This window comes from Aethalodelphis obliquidens, unplaced genomic scaffold (genome assembly GCF_003676395.1).
Source record: "Aethalodelphis obliquidens isolate GAN/ISIS:26980383/991018 unplaced genomic scaffold, ASM367639v1 scaffold4, whole genome shotgun sequence".
NCBI lineage: Eukaryota > Metazoa > Chordata > Mammalia > Artiodactyla > Delphinidae > Aethalodelphis > Aethalodelphis obliquidens.
The window spans coordinates 5,925,107-5,942,304 of NW_020837948.1; the positions used below are offsets into that span (position 1 = coordinate 5,925,107).

General features: G+C 37.7%; 1 protein-coding gene across 3 annotated transcripts; it reads right to left on the reverse strand.

Moving 5' to 3' along the window:
* Nucleotides 1-2,455: 2,455 nt before the first annotated feature.
* UBE2B (ubiquitin conjugating enzyme E2 B) lies at nt 2,456-16,514 on the reverse strand. Of its 3 annotated transcripts, XR_003430971.1 has the most exons (7): nt 16,190-16,514; nt 13,999-14,079; nt 12,238-12,263; nt 8,447-8,536; nt 5,049-5,137; nt 4,222-4,304; nt 3,675-3,787 (listed from the first exon to the last, which is right to left on the reverse strand). XR_003430971.1 is itself a non-coding variant. In XM_027097558.1 (6 exons), exons 1-6 carry the CDS (start codon nt 16,231-16,233, stop codon nt 3,659-3,661), a joined length of 459 nt encoding a protein of 152 aa, XP_026953359.1. In that variant the 5' UTR covers nt 16,234-16,357; the 3' UTR covers nt 2,456-3,658. The 3 variants fall into 3 exon arrangements, 2 of the variants coding, with proteins under 2 accessions (XP_026953359.1, XP_026953369.1); XM_027097558.1 differs by lacking the exon at nt 4,222-4,304 and having other exon boundaries at nt 2,456-3,787; nt 16,190-16,357; XM_027097568.1 differs by lacking the exons at nt 4,222-4,304; nt 8,447-8,536 and having other exon boundaries at nt 2,456-3,787; nt 16,190-16,474.
* Between the last annotated feature and the right edge of the window lie 684 nt (nt 16,515-17,198).

Here is a 17,198-nt window from a genome sequence, read left to right on the forward strand (position 1 = left end):
CTAGCCCAAGTCTGAGTCCTCCATATGCCAAAGGGGAAACTTGGAGCTTTTCCTTCCAGGGCTCTTGATTTCAACCAGCAAGGAACTAATGTTGCTGAACTAAGAGAGTTTTGTATAGGGTGCACCTTGTTCATCTTTTGGGCCCATCTAAAAGAAAGCCCTAGTCCATGCAATGAACAAAACTTAAAAAACCTCAGGTTATTATTGACAAAGTTGTTTTAAAAACCTGTAGTGATGGTGGGGAGAAATTACTGAAAAAACAGCACACACATCTGTGTGTGTGTTTCTAATATATCTTTGTGCTCTATATCATATATTAGAACAAGATAACTAGAATTTCCCCGTATCAGACAACAGTTTAGTTTTTCCCCAACTAGATGGGAACTGAAGTACCATCTTTGCACAAGGCCCCTGTCCTATGGACAATTTCATTTACCTTTAATAGCTTTCCACCTATGGACTTTTCTGTTTACATACATAATCCCCACATACCAGATTCCTTTGGGACTCTGCATTGCTGAATGCACTAGAAAGGAATTGTAATAACACCAAGACCTAAAAACTTGATCTCTCTTAAAACCTGGGAGAATTGGTTACCTTAGACATAACTCTAAATTGTTTTTGAGCCCCAGGCTTCTGTCTTTTAAAAGAGTACTAAATGGGGCTTCCCTGGTGGCGCAGTGGTTGAGAGTCTGCCTGCCGATCGATGCAGGGGACACGGGTTTGTGCCCCGGTCCGGGAAGATCCCACAGGCCACGGAGCGGCTGGGCCCGTGAGCCACGGCCGCTGAGCCTGCGCGTCCGGTGCTCCGCAACGGGAGAGGCCACAACAGTGAGAGGCCCGTGTACCGCAATCAATCAATCAATCAATCAAGAGTACTAAATGAATAAATTAAGACAGGTACCTCGTTTACTGGGCACACAACAGACTTACTAAATAAGCCACCTTCAATAGCTTTCCTCTCCACTACCTTCCACTACATGAGGAAGAATTTTTAGATCAGTTTCAGAAGTTATTCATATTCACGGAACTTTTAAATTTTGCGGTGTGTGTGTGTGTCTGTACAGACTCAAGGATATTTCTAGGAAGGGGAAAAAAACTGGTGTATAAGTCAAGAGTGCTTTCTATCAGAGATCAGAGTGTTCCTATATCCAGACTTTACTTGTTTACATTACAAAAAAAAAGTGGAAAATGGTGAAAACCTCTTCACTGGATAGATACGAGTCTATATAAAACTCAATCAACATGATATTTTCAAAGTGGGATGAATATTTAAGTTCAGTAGAATTTTAAAACTAAACTCAATCCCTTAACATCTCTTAAGGGATAGTATAGTTATTGGCTAAAAGACCAGACTGCCTGGGTTCAAATCCCAGCTCTATCAGATACTGGCTGGTTGACCTTGAGAAAGTTACTTGATCTGTACCTAGTTTCCTCATCTGTAATATGGTAGTACCCACCTCATAAGATTACTCTGAGTTTGAAATGTGATCATGTTAAAGTGCTTAGAATAGTGCCTCGCACAGAGTTATGTTAGAAGTACTGTTACAGAGGAATTGCACATCACAAATGCACTTCATCTTTAACATAAATCCAAATTTGTACCAAAATAAATTAGTTCTAGCCTCTTGCTGTACCATACATTTATAAAATTTATGTAGTAAATTTTAGAGTAAACATTCTTTGCATGACATGACTTTGTAAATTGAAGTGCATCTGGTATTCAACCAAAGAAACAGGAATCTGTTCCAAGGCTGAAGAAAAAAATTGTGAAGAGTCATTGAGAGATGGAACATTCCTAAGAATTTTCTCCAATAGGAATGGGGGCTAGATATGAGTTTTATGCATGTGTTGAATTTAGGAATTAGAGCTCATTAACTCCCTGCGAAGTAAGATGTAACTTCCTTATAATTATCTATCAATACTTGAAATATTTCAGTTTTAAATAGGGAAAACAGGTTAAGGATAAAAATAGATTTTGAAGTAGTATCCAAATAACATTTAATGAAATAAGAGGGGAGACTATCATAGCTACTGTATATTTAATCTAAGAGACAGTCACTGGAGTACATGTCTAAAGAAACTGTTTTAGAGCTGAATATAGAAGTATCACACATTTGATATGACCAAAAAGTACCGTTAAATAAAGCATCTTTTTTTGGGGGGGTGGGGGTATAATTCCAGTGAGTTAACTCTCAATTGTATCAAAAGTTCCCTAAGATCATACTTACCCCCAAATTTCCCAAGTATTAACTTTTAAAGGGAAACATCAGCACTTATCCTTTCTAAAATTTGCTTAATAAATAGAACCTATAGATATTGCCATCCTACAGTCTTCCAGTAGAGGAATCAGTCTTTCAATAGAAAAGCTGTTAGCTTACTAAGCTAGTATGAATGTGTAAGAAACTCTTGGGGTTAATGAAATAGCTCTTTTAACTACTAGAAAGACTACACAGGTGGTTCAACAGAATTTACTTGTATATTTTCCATTTTCTATACTATTTGAAGGCATAGGATAGCTTTGTTATTAGCTTTCTTCAATATTGTGTTTTGTTTATCCAGTAAATGAAAATGCAGTACAAATTTTATACAACTTAGGAGATTAAAAAAAAAAAATCTCCACAAGAGAAAGCAACTCAGCAGGCCCTGGTGTTAAAACATTTTTCCAGAATAAAAAGATAGGCAATTGCATTAAAAGGCAGTTTTCAAATATTTAAATTACACCAAGATTCCTTCCAAATATCTGCCTTGTTCAAACCAATGCAACAAGTTCTTATTTATTGTTAATAGTGGGGCATGAGTTTTTGGTAAATGTTGACAGTTTACTTTTTTCCATTATCAAAAATCTTTTAAAGTGCTATCAAGCAGCAAAATAAGTTGCATCAGCTCTCTGCTCATGGTAGAGGTGCCAATTCCTCGTGGTGGAGGTGCAAATTGTGAAATCCCAAAAGGTAGAGTTTAACAGTAAGTAGTGCATGAAGAAACAGTAACAAGTGGCCTAAATACAGAGTTGGACAGAATCAAACCAGTTATGTCTATAATTGCTCAACTGAAACTAATATAGGTACATTCAAAATAAAGTTTGAGATTATAATTGGTGTTTAGAATCAAATTTGAAGAATTTCTTGATAAAATATAAATCTGTTCTTTTGAAATTAGAAATGAAACTATCAATTGATGGAGAGCTAGAGACTTATTAACCCCTCCTACTCAGATAAGGAAATAAGTGACAAAGTCTCTTGCACTGAAGTTATGTATTTTAACAGCTTTACATGTAATATTCATATATAAAAAACTTTAAGTGCTTTTCTCCAATTTAAAAATCTAAAGAATTCAAAAATAAGGCATTCAATATTTGAAAAAAGTACAGATTTACAAAATGTGTATATTCTGTCATGAAAACTCCACACCAACATTATACACTTGGAAAAAAATACAAACAGGATATATTACAAATTTATGTAAGCAATAACTTAGTTCACACCATGCAATAAAAAGTACATTAATCAAGATACACAAGCTTTTGTAGGTTCTAAACCGAAGGTTTTTTTTTCTGCAGAATCCTTAAAACCTGTGGCACTTAAAATTTGTTAGCCTTTCTACTGAGAGGTAAATTATACACAACAATGATGAAAAAGATTAACAGACCAGTTGTCTATTATGAATCATTCCAGCTTTGTTCAACAATGGCCGAAACTCTTTTCTCGTATTCTCGTTTGTTTTCCTGATAAAGCTGTGCTGCCTGGCTATTGGCTGGACTATTTGGATTTGGTTCATCCAGCAGAGACTAGAAGGAAAGACAGAGATAAAACATATTTGTAGAGTTATTCTTTATATTAACATGGGTCCGATATGGAGCACAGAAGTTGTATAAAACAGAAATTATTCTATGAAGAAAGACAGAAATTAGTATGTCTTACATATTTTTAGATCTAAGTACTTTCAGAAATGGTTTGATAAATACAGTAAGAAGTTTCCTGCTGCTAGAAAACTTAAGCTTTCAAAACAGATAGTTCTTAATTGCCTTAAGATCTCTAATCTCAAAGAAATTGGAAAAGAACAGTATTCTTCAGCATACTGAGACATTAACCAGGAAATAAACAACTTGATTTGGTTAATACACAATATCTATAAGATAGCTTAGCAACTAACATTTTCCAAAGTTAAACTCTATTACTGAGGTAAGTTTGCAAATTTCTGACAGTAAGTTGGGTGGTGTACCTTGTTTCCTTTAATCAACAAAACATATGCACCTAGCAGCAAGGGAATGAAACAGGAAAGCCGAAAACACTTTATAAGATGACCTGAATTAAAGCAGAAGTGTGACAGAAAAAACTTTAAAAAGGTCATAAACCAAAAACGTTACTTCTGCTCCTCTCAAATCCATATAACTAAAACATCACTCACCCCCCACCCCTCCCCCAAACTGTCATTCAAGGTCAACTCTGAAATATTCTGCCAGAGTACTTTGGCAAATAGTTATTTACTTTCGTTTAAAATAGAATTTCTTGGATGGGGCAACATACTCAATGCTTCTCTGCACTTCTGCAGTTTCTTGAGGTCCCTATGTTTTTTTCTAAACAATCATCTTTATCTCTCCCCAAGAAGACTCTTCTTTTTGGGCACGAATAATACTTGACCCGTGAGGGAATTCCCTGGTGGTCCAGTGGTTAGGACGCTGCACCTTCACTGCAGGGGGTATGGGTTCAATCCCTGGTCAGGGAACTAAGATTCCACAAGCCTTGTGGTGTGGCAAAAAAAAAAAAAACCCCAAAAAACCCAAACGAAACAAAACAAACACCTGACCTGTGAGAACACTTTATACTTAAATTTGATCAGAATGATTGTGTATTTGATCCAATGTGGTCACGAATGAAAAAGCAGATCGGTTGTATAAAAATCATGAGGGTTTTGTCCAAGCTCTGCCACTGGTTACCTTAGTGTTGGGAAGGTTAGTTTGCTCACTTGGCCTTTAAATTGATCCTAAAAGAGCCAATTATATCCCATAGAATCTTGAAAAGTTAAGATGCATCCTAACACATGCTTACCTGAATTGATGTTAAGATAGACGATACATCGTATGTTGGACTCCATCTATTCTGAAGGATATCTAAACATATGCTACCATCAGCATACACTGCAAAGACAACACTAAAATTGGTTACATATTAACTTTGTCATTTCTAACAATTAAAGAGAAATTTTTACCACAAACCGAATGCTTGGCTCAGTCAGAAATCTTGAACATTAGTCAATAACTAAAACTTTTTGTCTCACAGGAAAATCAGTCTCAAACTAAGGACTCTTTACGCGCCTTTTGATCAGGAGGCTGAGTGAGAGTTAAATTTTTTCATTACATACCATATAGCAAATCTGTTTAAATTCCACATTTCCAAATATTCCTAAATAAAATTCTTGGGGGGATAAAAAAGCTGAATTTTTGACATAGCAATTCTACTCTAAAAGTAATAATCATGGACACGCAAAGTTTTATTTACAGGATGTTCACTATAATACTCTTTATAGAAGTGACAAACTGGAAACTACCTTTGGTCCACAGTGAGGGGACTGGCTAAATAATGGTACATTATTAACGGTACATACCAATACTGCCGCCAGAAATGATATACATCTACCATATGTTAATTAATGTAGAATGACACCCTCAATATATTACATTAATAAGTTTCCAATTACTTATTTAGGATAATTCCATTTTTTATAAAGAATTATTTATAAATATTTTCATCTGAAGTATATGCAGTCACAAAAACATTTGTAAGACTAAATGCCAAAATGTAAATATCTGTAAATAGTAGGATTATGAAGGGTATTATCTTCTTTACCTTTCCTTGTACTTTATGATCTGTTTTTCCAATAAGTATGCATTCCTTTCATAATAAAAATAAAAATCAAGGGATTACCGTTTTAAAAGTCTAACATTTGAGAGGCTTTTCCCCCCTCCTGAACTGATTATGTGAGAATACAATGAACATAAATTTTTATCCAGAACTTGCCAGATTATTTATCTCTACAATAAATTTCCAGAAGCAGAATTGCTGTGTTGACAAAGGATAAATATATTTAAATGTTATAGATACTGCCAAACTGTGGAATGCAGAACAAGCCAGACCACTCTGCATCAAACAGGAATAAGTGAGGCCTTTTTGGGGAGAGGAGGCAAATTACACTTAAGTACTGTCATTCCTCAGGGCTCTATCCTCGGTCCTCTTCCTTCTTACCCATTACACACCCTCTGGGCAATTTTATTCATGGCCTCAATTATTACTATCTATGTGCTAGGTACTTCCAATTGTTAGCGTTAGACCAGATTTAACTCTCAGCTTTAAAGCAGCATAATCAACCGCTTACTGTGTATCCCATAGGAACATCAAACTTAGCAAGTCCAAAGCAAAAATCATCACCTCTGTAAAACCCATAAAACTGTAAAATGATTTTAAAGTTGTGAACTAGTAACTATTTTTGAGAAGTAATCCAAAAGTAAACTAGAAACTGAACATCCATCAACTGATGAATGAACAAAATGTAGTCTATCCATACAATGGATTATCATTCAGCAATAAAAGGAAATGAAGTACAGGTATGTGTTACAACACAGATGAACCTGAAAACTGTGTCAGCTGAAAGAAATCAATCACAAAGGACCACATATATTAAATGATTCCATTTATATGAAATGTCCGGAATAAGCAAACCTGTAGAGTGAAAATACATCAGTGGTTGCCTATGGCTGGGAGGCGGGGGGGATGGGGATGGGGAGTGACTGCTAATAGGCATGGGATTTTGGGGGGAGGCTGATAAAAATGTTCTAAAATTGATAATGGTGATGGTTGCACAACTCAGTGAAGATACTAAAAACCACTGAATTGTACAACTTAAATGGGTGAGTAGCACAGTATGTGAATCTTTTAATAAAGATGTTTAAAAAAAAGCAAACTAGGAAGTTAACTAAATAAGGTACTGATAGTGGAAAAAAGGGAAACCATGTTATTAATATGAAGGGATAAAAATCAAATACGCTGTTTCCTTATAAATTTGTTAAGGCTGAAAATCTTAAGCCTATACACATATACTCCTTGCACATTCCAGTCTTTTCTACCTTGATTTACAGAGCTCCCTTACTACAGTTTGGGTCGATTCACTAACAAGTCTAAGCTAGTAAAGCTACAGTAGAATAAATGATAATAAGTGACTTGAAAATTTCCTCAGAACAGAAACAGAAAATAAAATTAAAGCTGCCTTGCCTCTGGGTGGGGGAAGACCTTGAAAGAAAAAGCAACTTCACAGCAATAAAGCACAAAGGCTAAATCTATGATCTAATCTATTATTGGGAAGTCACCTTGATTCCAGACACACAAACACACCTCTCTCCTATGAGTAGGGAGATCCCTATCTGCCTGCAGTTTTCTCACGTAGTCTGTAGTTCTAGACTAGATGCACAATCAAGAGGACCTCTGAAAATGTTCCTCCTGAAAGTAAGTTAACTGATGGAAAACCACATTTAAATGTGCAAAGGATATAAAAGGGAAAGAGAACTTAAATATTCTGGAAAATAAGTCTTTCATACAGTAATTTATAATCCAGGAATACAAATTTATTAGAAGTAAAGAGCAATAAGTCAGGAAGAGCAAATTTAATTACAAAAGTCACTTAGCAATCATTTATGGAAAATAGTAATAAACTGCTAAAAGTAAAAATAGTAACAAGGAAGGAAAACTGTATTTAAAAAAAACCCTTAAAAACATACAAACCTTTGACCTAGTAATCCTACTTCTAAAAACTTATTCATGGGTATTTGAGAAGATTTATTTTCAAGAAAAATGTGCTGTTTAAAACTGTAAACAATTAAAAATCACCAACTGGACAATGATTAAATAAATAATGATAAACTCATATAACAGAACATTTTGCAGCCATTAAGAATGATATAGGGAATTCCCTGGTGGTCCAGTGGTTAGGACTCCATGCTCTCCCTGCCGGGGGCCCAGGTTCGATCCCTCGTTGGGGAACTAAGACCCCAAAGCCGCGTGGGGCGGCCAAAGGAGGAGAAAAAAAAAGATACAAAAGAATGTTTAATAAGTGAAAATGTTCATGTTATATATAAATTACTTAACCTTACATACAACATGATCTTAATTTTGTACATTTACCTGCAAGCTAAATTTTAAGCTATAAATCCTTAGTATCTTTCACATTTTGATAAATAAATAGATATTACTTTAAAATCAGAAGTTATTAAAACAAAACTTTATCTCAAATCTAGAACCTTGATAAGATTCCAGACTACAAAAGTATGGTTAATATTGACATAGAAGCAACATCTAGAAGTGGGCCCTAATAACGAGAAGTATGGGCAAGACCTAAAAGGATGAAACAACTCTTTTTTCCTCCTATCATTTGCAAAGGCTAATAAATTGCTACTTACCATTTGGATGAAACATTTTGGATAAAAACCTAACAGTTGGCGGTTTATTTGGATATTCTTCAGAAAATTCTATTACTAGTTTAAAAGTACCTAGATAGAAACAAACCAAAATAATTACAGTAAAGACAAGCATAACTTTTCTCTCTCTTCATCAATGAACTCCCAAGCCCATGCTGGCTTTTGCATGACCATACAAAAATTAATGTCAATTTTGGTTTAGCGCATAAAACACACTAAATATACTATTTAGGTACTGATAACATACAGCATTGGCAAGCACTTGGGGGGTACAGCACTTACATGTGCTACTGGTGGGAACATTAACTGTCATATTGTTGGAAAGCAATTTTGCCCTAGCTACCAAAATTTTAAATGCACATTTGAGGAACTACAAATAATTTATTGTAACTTAGAAGGGGGTGCCAAATGATTTTGAGATGGGCTCACCACCACATGACAAAGGACTCAGATTGGAGGCATGGCCACTAATGTGAAAAGTCTGCTCTGTCCCTATCACTTAAGTATGCCAAGAATCAGTTAAGCATTAGTGTAACTGCCTACTGTTGGTTATAGACCAATACAGTACATTTTGGTCAGTCTAAATCATTATCTTATGGTCAAAAGAGACAGGCATTTAAAAAAATTATGCATTTATAATAAAGTCTATCTGTTCAGAGTGTACAAAGAAGAGCTCTTAACTCAAATTCCAAATCTATTTAGCAGAAACAACCACTGTTAATAGTTTCGTGTTTGTCTTTCTAGCCTCCTTTTGCATTTATTCACTATCCAGAGTCCTTTTGAGGAAATCTACCTGAAGGTTGGATACGTGCTCCAACCACAACACCTTGGGCATAGTAAGTTGAGGCTTATTCCTAATGAAGTCAATAAAAGTTTAAAACCATTCCAGATGTCTCCACAAGCTTCTTTCCTTATTTCATCAATGCAGTTTAAAAAAAACAAAACAAAAACCCTTTCTCACCCTAAATTCTAAACTCATGACTCCAGTATCAGAGGCATGTGTTCAGTAAAATATTTAATATTTTATTTTCATTAGTCATATATTCAGTATGTAACCTCTACCTCTTCACATGTTTTGTTTGGAAATTTGGGATTAGGGAGGCCAAAGATACAAACAAAATCAAAGATGATATTTAATTCACATTTTGATATATTAATAGATTCTATGAAATGTACAGTTCATTAGCAAAGATAGCCTTATACCTAATTCTATAATTTTACAGTTTTAATTATAAAAATGTACAACATAAACACTTCAGACAAACACAAATATGAAACAGCTTTTTTTAACCTTTTAAAATTCACATATGGGGTCTCAGGACCCCTTTATACTCTTACTCCCAACCACGCCAAGTTTCCAAAGTGAAGTCACTGAATGTGAAGTTGGGAAGAGATACATGCAACAGCATACCATTTTATGGTATTTCCACCAAAAATTGAAAATAATTTTAAAATATGGGCTCTTTAATAACCAACTTGCAAAAATTCCCCCAAATTTTTAAACAATCTATTCTCATAATCGGTATAAGCTGCCTCCAGCACATCACAGGCTCTATCTATATTTACTATATTAGAAACTATAACTCAAGGAAAACTTAACATATTTATTAACAACTGTATACACATTAACCTAAGTAACATTTAATGAAAATAACTATATTTCCCCCAACCAAGTTAGTGAGAAGTGTAACATTGTTTAACATATTGGCAAATCTCTTAAATGATTAGCTTAATAGAAGATAGCTGCATTCTCTTAGCTGCTTCTGCGTTCAGTCTGTTGCAACGTGCTGTTTTGGTTGAGGTACAGGAAGAAAATCAGGCCTCACACAAATATGCAAATGAAAAAGGAAAAGACTATTTTCATAGCCTTTTCAGATAATTGTAGATATTCTTTGATATTACACCGAAGAAATGGTACGTTTTTAAAGGTTAGCTGCAATGTAGAATCTGAAACCACATAAACTTTCTGCATCAGTTACATTAACAACTGTTGCATACTGCATATATCTTTTATCCATCCATAATTTTCTAATACATTGGCCATTTGGAAAATATTGGTTCACTGAGTTATCCAAATCTTCTAAATGTAGCCATATTTCATTACATATACACTCCATCAAAAAAAAAAATCACAACAGGTAATACCACCTACTGATCTCATGAGAGAAGTCTTAAAAGTATTGGGAAGCCGTCATTTTATCAGCAGCTACAAATACTGTCAGTCACTTTGCTTGACCTAACAGCTTATTTTGGTAACTTTTAAGAATATGTCAACCAAATTCATACTCGAGTCTAAATAACCGGAGTTTGTCTGTCAGTCATTCCTTCAAGTAAAAAATGTTCCACGAGAAAAGCAGTAATTGAAGTTGCAGCTCAAACGACTGCAGAACTGCTTTCCCTCTAGACGACCATCATAGTTTGGTATGCAAGAGAAGTGTTTCATGCATACTTCCAACTTCATCACGCAGAATGTTAAAAGGATGCATACTCAACGGTCAGAATTTAGTAATATTAATAAATTCCCACTTTTTCATGAAGACATTTTAAACTGAAACTGGCATCTTTTAAAATGCAAAAAATACAATGACTCCCAGCAGTTTGGTGCCACTGTCTTGATATATGCCAAGGTGCTAAACTGCTTAGGGCCAGTTTTAACCACTATCGCTTTTGTACCATCAGAGCTAATGTTAATACAATGAAAAAGGCAAATGTCTCACTACTGGTATGAAGACAGTTTTGATCCCATGGAACCCCTGAAAGGGTCACAGGGAACTTAAGGGGTTTATGGACCACCCTTAAGAATCCTCTGGTATAAAGTAAAAAGCTGAACTCCTTGAGTACCTCCCTTCAACTCCTTAACCCCCATTTAGAGGTAACCACTGGTAACAGTATGGTATATAACCCCCTTTAACCACACACACTTGCATGCATGTATTTAGTAAAAATGTGGTATTACAACATACATTCTGCAATTTTGTCTCCTCAGATATATGTCCAGATCTACCTTATTCTTTAATAGGTACGTAATATTCTAGAGTCTAGATATATCATAATTTGCTTAACCACTTCTCCTATTGAACATTCAGGTTATCTCCTTAAAAATACTTCTGCAATCGTTATTTGTACAAATATCCTTGATGGGTTAATTCTGAAGCCACTGTGATAACTAAGACAAACCTGTTTAACAATTTTTAAAAATCCATGCTATAATTAGGGAAACTAAGTATCTGGTTAAAATCAATTTGAGAAGTTCAACTATAAAAACATGTTAGAAGGAGTTTTCCATTTTCCTGGCTCTTGGTGAAAATACTGAATTTAAGACGCAAAAGGTCCTGCAGAATGGTAACTATTTACGGGTGTCAAATGCTAGCTGTTACGTGAAGCTACTGGCCGCTGTGTATGATTAAGAACAATTTCAGCTCAGCACCTGATCAATATACATAAAGTTAAAAACGCATCATTACCCTTCTGATGTTTACCTCAGGGACACTTTTAGCATGATACAAAGCCATTTAAACTATTCTCAACATAGACCCCACCATCTAATCTAGGCTTAAGAGTTCTACAGCCAATACCAAAGTAACAGGGAACTAGTAATGAAGGTGATCAAGCTGATTTGAGAAGACAGTCCTTTGTAAACTATAAATTCTCAGTAGCATTATTTAGTTACAATTTGACCTATTAACAATAGAAACTAGTTAACTAGATAGGTTGGTGTTACAATTCCCTACTTAAAAGAAGCCTCTTAATAGAAAACATTGAGAATGACTTACCATCTTCAAAGGGTGTCCCTTCTGGTCTGAAAACAAGAAGATTTCTGATTAAAAGAAGTTTTTCATTCTGCTTTTTCCTGATTTTCACAAGTGGAAAGAATAAACTCAGAGAAAGAGGGGCTCATTCTGGTAATTTGTGGAGTATGTAAGTTATTATTAATTTAGTATCACCATAGCCCTGGATTTTTATTGATGTAGACATAAAGGGTAACTTTAATTTTCAAAGTTTTCCTTTTAGGGTGGCTTTTCAAAAAACAAAACAAAAAAAACTTGTCATAATTTTAGCACAAAAAGAATTCAGTTCATAAATACCAACGCTTTTGTAAATATCTGTATTCTTAAGAGGAAAAGTCTTACTTTCAATGTAAGATGGAAATCAATACCCTTTAGTTTAAGATAATTATGACACCATGGACTTCCCTGGTGACGCAGTGGTTAAGAATCCGCCTGCCAATGCAGGGAACAAATGTTCGAGCCCTGGTCCAGGAAGATCCCAACATGCCGCGGAGCAACTAAGCCTGCCTGCCACAACTACTGAAGCCTGCGCACCTAGAGCATGTGCTCTGCAACAAGAGAAGCCTCCGCAATGAGAAGCCTGGGCACTGCAACGAGTAGCCCCCACTCGCTGCAACTAGAGAAAGCCCATGCACAGCAATGCATCCAAAAATAAATAAATAAATTTATATTAAAAAAAGAAGGGCTTCCCTGGTGGCGCAGTGGTTGGGAGTCCGCCTGCCGATGCGGAGGACGCTGGTTTGTGGCCTGGTCCGGGAGGATCCCACATGCCGTGGAGTGGCTGGGCCCGTGAGCCATGGCCGCTGGGCCTGCGCGTCCGGAGCCTGTGCTCCGCAGCAGAAGAGGCCACAGCAGTGAGAGGCCCGCGTACCACAAAAAAAAAAAAAAAAAAAGATAATTATGACACCAAAGTGTCCTGCTTTTCAAAAGAGCAATAGCTCTTGTTCAAATCGACTGGATTTATCTGATGTCACCAAGAAAGCCAGTTTCTTTTGCCCAAATCTTTTTCTTGCTACCACATTCCAATTTCATCTTTCCTAAGCAGCAACATGAAGTTTAATTACCACTTGCAAGGCACATTCAGGATCTCAAAGAAGCATGCTAACAGCCTGAATTAGAAGTGTAAACTACCCTCATTTTTCCACTAGTGTTTAACGTAGACTCTCATAACTGATTCAAGAGCAATTCAGAATTCTGTTTACAAAAAGTAATCCTTTAAAGTTTTAGTGCAAAACCCTAGTTTAAAAAGAGTGAAAGAAAATACAATCCAGTTCTAGAAAACTAAAGAAAAACCATATGGAAAATTTAAATTAAAAAGCATATATAAAATATATACTATCTGTAAAAGGTAAGAATGCATCTCAAAAGGCTCCATTCAATTATTTCACACTGAGGTGTGAAACATTTTTCATTTAAATCCTTACCATGGTGGAAGTTCTAGTATTTTTGGTTCCTAGCCTTTTTACAGTTCTAGTAGAATGCAAGCATAAGAATTTGCTTGGCACATTTTCCACAAAATAATTTATCTTTCTCCTTTAGTCTCAAATGACATTTTTATCAAGTAAAGCCCAAAGTGATCATAAAATCATAAATTTTATGTAACTGCCGAAACTCTTCTCAGAATTCTTTTTTACCTTGCAGTTTCTGTAAGATCCCTGATCCCTCAGCTTCCTTTCCTACTTGTTATACATTCACTTTTCTTAAAAGAATCACCACACCTACCATTTGTCATTTCTTTCAACTCACCCAAATATAACTGCATTCCACTGCATGATGTTGTTTTCAGATGGTGCGCCACTGACACCCACAGGTGGGTCCTCTTGCAATCTAGAAATCCAGAGTAGAAATTTTAAGAGTTGAACATTAAGGCCACTAAGAACGCCAAACAGAACACCTATGGACTGTACACCATCTACTTTGAGAAACAAAGTAAATCAATTTCCTTACTCTTGTGCTGGGCTGGAATAAACCATGACTTAAAAGCGCCTTGGAGTCATCCCTCTTCAAATATCACCAAAGTTAAGATATCTGTTCAAGAACTGCCTTCAACAGTAACAACAAAGTAAAAACCTCAAATGAAAAAACAATTTTACTGTTGTGAACATGCAAAGACTTCGTGAGTCCTAACCACAGTTACTTGTGCAACATGGCCACCAAATATTCCTCCCCCCAAAACCAAAACCAAAAGAAACCCACCTCAGTGTAAACACTAAATGACTGAAAACACACGTATATCCAATTTAATTAGGAAACTAGTTTTAGGCAGTAGAGTTACTTTATCCCATTTGCTTCAATTGGCAATAGGTTTTAAAGTAATCAAAGCTTTGGTTAGGTTTTCCCCTCAGTCCCTATTTTAAAAGCTCTGCACCAACACTAATCTACCTCTCAGATCATGCAACTCAATACAAAGCTACCTTCCAACATTTGTCATAATCAAATTCTTGCAACCGAAGACCCTTGGAAAACTACCAAAGATGCCAAGTATACAACTCAGAATTAAGCAGAGAATTGCAGTAAGAAACCAGGGTAACAATGGCCACGAACTGGGAAGTTTTAATATTTGAATTTCACTCATGGGAGTTAATCTGAAATGTACTGGTTTCAAGCTGTAGAAAGTGAGTTCTGCACCAAAATGAGCATCTCCTTTTAAAGACTGTCATCTCAGTAAAAAATAAATGCTACATTTTATATATATATATATATATATATATATACACACATATATATATATATATACACAAACTGCCATGTGGTATGATACTTGATATTAGTCACCCCCCAGAATGGCTCTTTTTAGTCAACCTCAAGCAGAATAGGCCACAACGAACAGAAGCGTTACAGGATATACTGCTTGAAGCCCGCCCACCAAAGATAAAGGCTAAGTTACGAATACACTCAATGATAAACTGGACAAAGCCCCAAACAATGGCTTCCAAGTGCCTCATTTAAGAGTTTATAATGAAGTTGAGAGGTTACTTCCCGAGCCGCCGTTCTAAGTTTTTACACTAGGTATTTTGCCTCAAGCAGGGCGGGTCTCCCTAGAAAAACACTTAAAAATGCGCAGAGCGTAGCGCTAAGTTTTCTCGGTCATTTTTCTCCCCGTACCTCCAAGCATTCAATCAACGGGAAACAACTGTAAAAAAGTCACTTCCTCCTCACTAACCCCAACACCTCCTAACAAAACCCTACTTTACAAAAGGAGGCCCAGGGAGTATCAGGTTAGCGCCAGTCTCCAAGGCGGCATTTCCCCAGGCTTTGGAGGCTATAGATAGGGCTTTTTATACACCAGGCCACAGAGCTGAGTTCCAGAAAGCACTGGCAGCTGGGGTTGCCAGCCCGAGTCCCAGCCCTCTAAGCCAGTTCTCAAGGTCCTTTCAAGAGGGCGGGGAGAGAGTCGGGTTTCGGAGCATCGGTTAACCCCCGGCCCCAGAGCATCAGACCCCACCCTCACTGCAGAAAGAATGGGGAGGGAGGGAGGGTTTGGCCCCAACCCTGGCCCTCGAAGGAGACCGCAAGGCCATCGAACAAAGCTAACTGGTGCAGCTAGCGAGAGGAAAGGCTTCTGCAAGGGCCTGCTTTTAAGGCAGAGAGAGGAGGTACAGCAAGGTGCAGGGGCGGGGGAGGAGGTTTGAACGCCAGGGCGAGACACCAGGCAACTGGGACAAGTGGGCAGCAGGGAATCCTAGGACAGCCCATGGCCATCTTTTTACTTTTTGAGGGGGAAGGGGTGGCGAGAAGATATCGAAATTTCTTACGTCGGACGAATGAACAGGTAAGGACAAGAGTGCTAACAGGGGCTAGGACTGGGCTTCCATCCGTCCCGCTGGGCCCACAGCGGCCCTCTTTGGGTCATGAGAGGAAGGTTCCCGGATCCCCGCCCTGCAGCCCCGTAGCTTTGGGGAGGAGCCGTCATCCAGACGAAGATGAAGGCCCTTACCGCTTGAAATCCCGCATAAGTCTCCTCCGGGCCGGGGTCGACATGCTCCCCAGCTGCCCCGCGGTCAGTCTGAAAAAAAAGAGTCCCGCGCAGCCCCCCCACCCCCCGGCGCGGCGGTCGAATCACTGTGGGTCACTGCCTCAGCCGAGGTTGCACAAACAACCCTGCAATGACGTCTCCCTCCGCCGCCTCCAGATCCCTCCGCCCTCCGCCAGTACCATGGAGTGAGGGATGGGGAGAAGGGGACGGGACGTAGGAGAGCTCGTTATGGGAGCCCTTTAGCAAGGACGCTATCCATTTTGGCTTCCTGAACGAATCGACCAATTATTGTTCTCTGTGCTCAGGCTGGAGATTGTGATTAAGAAATACCGAAACCGAAACACCAACCAGTTTCCCCCTCTTTTACTAGTTTAGGCTCAACCGGGTGGGGAGAGAGGGACGCATCCGGCGCCAGAGATATCAGGGAAAGGAGGTAGGATGACGTAAGATCACGTGACTGCCGGCGGTGTTGTCAACAATCCACGCCTGAGGGGGAGGGGACGAAGTATCTAGAACCACGTGTCCCTATGACGCGATTAGAACGGATCACGTGAGAGCGTCGCCTGGGTCCGAGTTTCTGCCAGGTCTTTGAACCGGGTAGTTAAATTTACGGGGCTGAGGGCGGGTATACACCTTTATTAGTTTTCCGTCCAGTTTGTCTAATGAACGGCAGTTGATGAGGTGGTGTCGGAAGCAATAGTTTGTTTTGCTTCTTAAATCTTTAAAATAGAGCCAAAAATAATTTGGACTTAAAATGCCCCGTAGTTGGCTCAATGGCTTATCAAATCTGGTATGTGGGGAACACTGAAGGGACCTCCGTTTTCCCCAGCTCAATGCTGAGGCCCATACTAAGTAAAATCCCCTGAAATGCTTCCTTAGGGCCACCAAAAATCCTGCATGTGCATTGCAGTGGGTTTCCAGGGTTGGGAATTCTGGGCAGAGATAAAAGAACGCGTGTATAGATTATCTA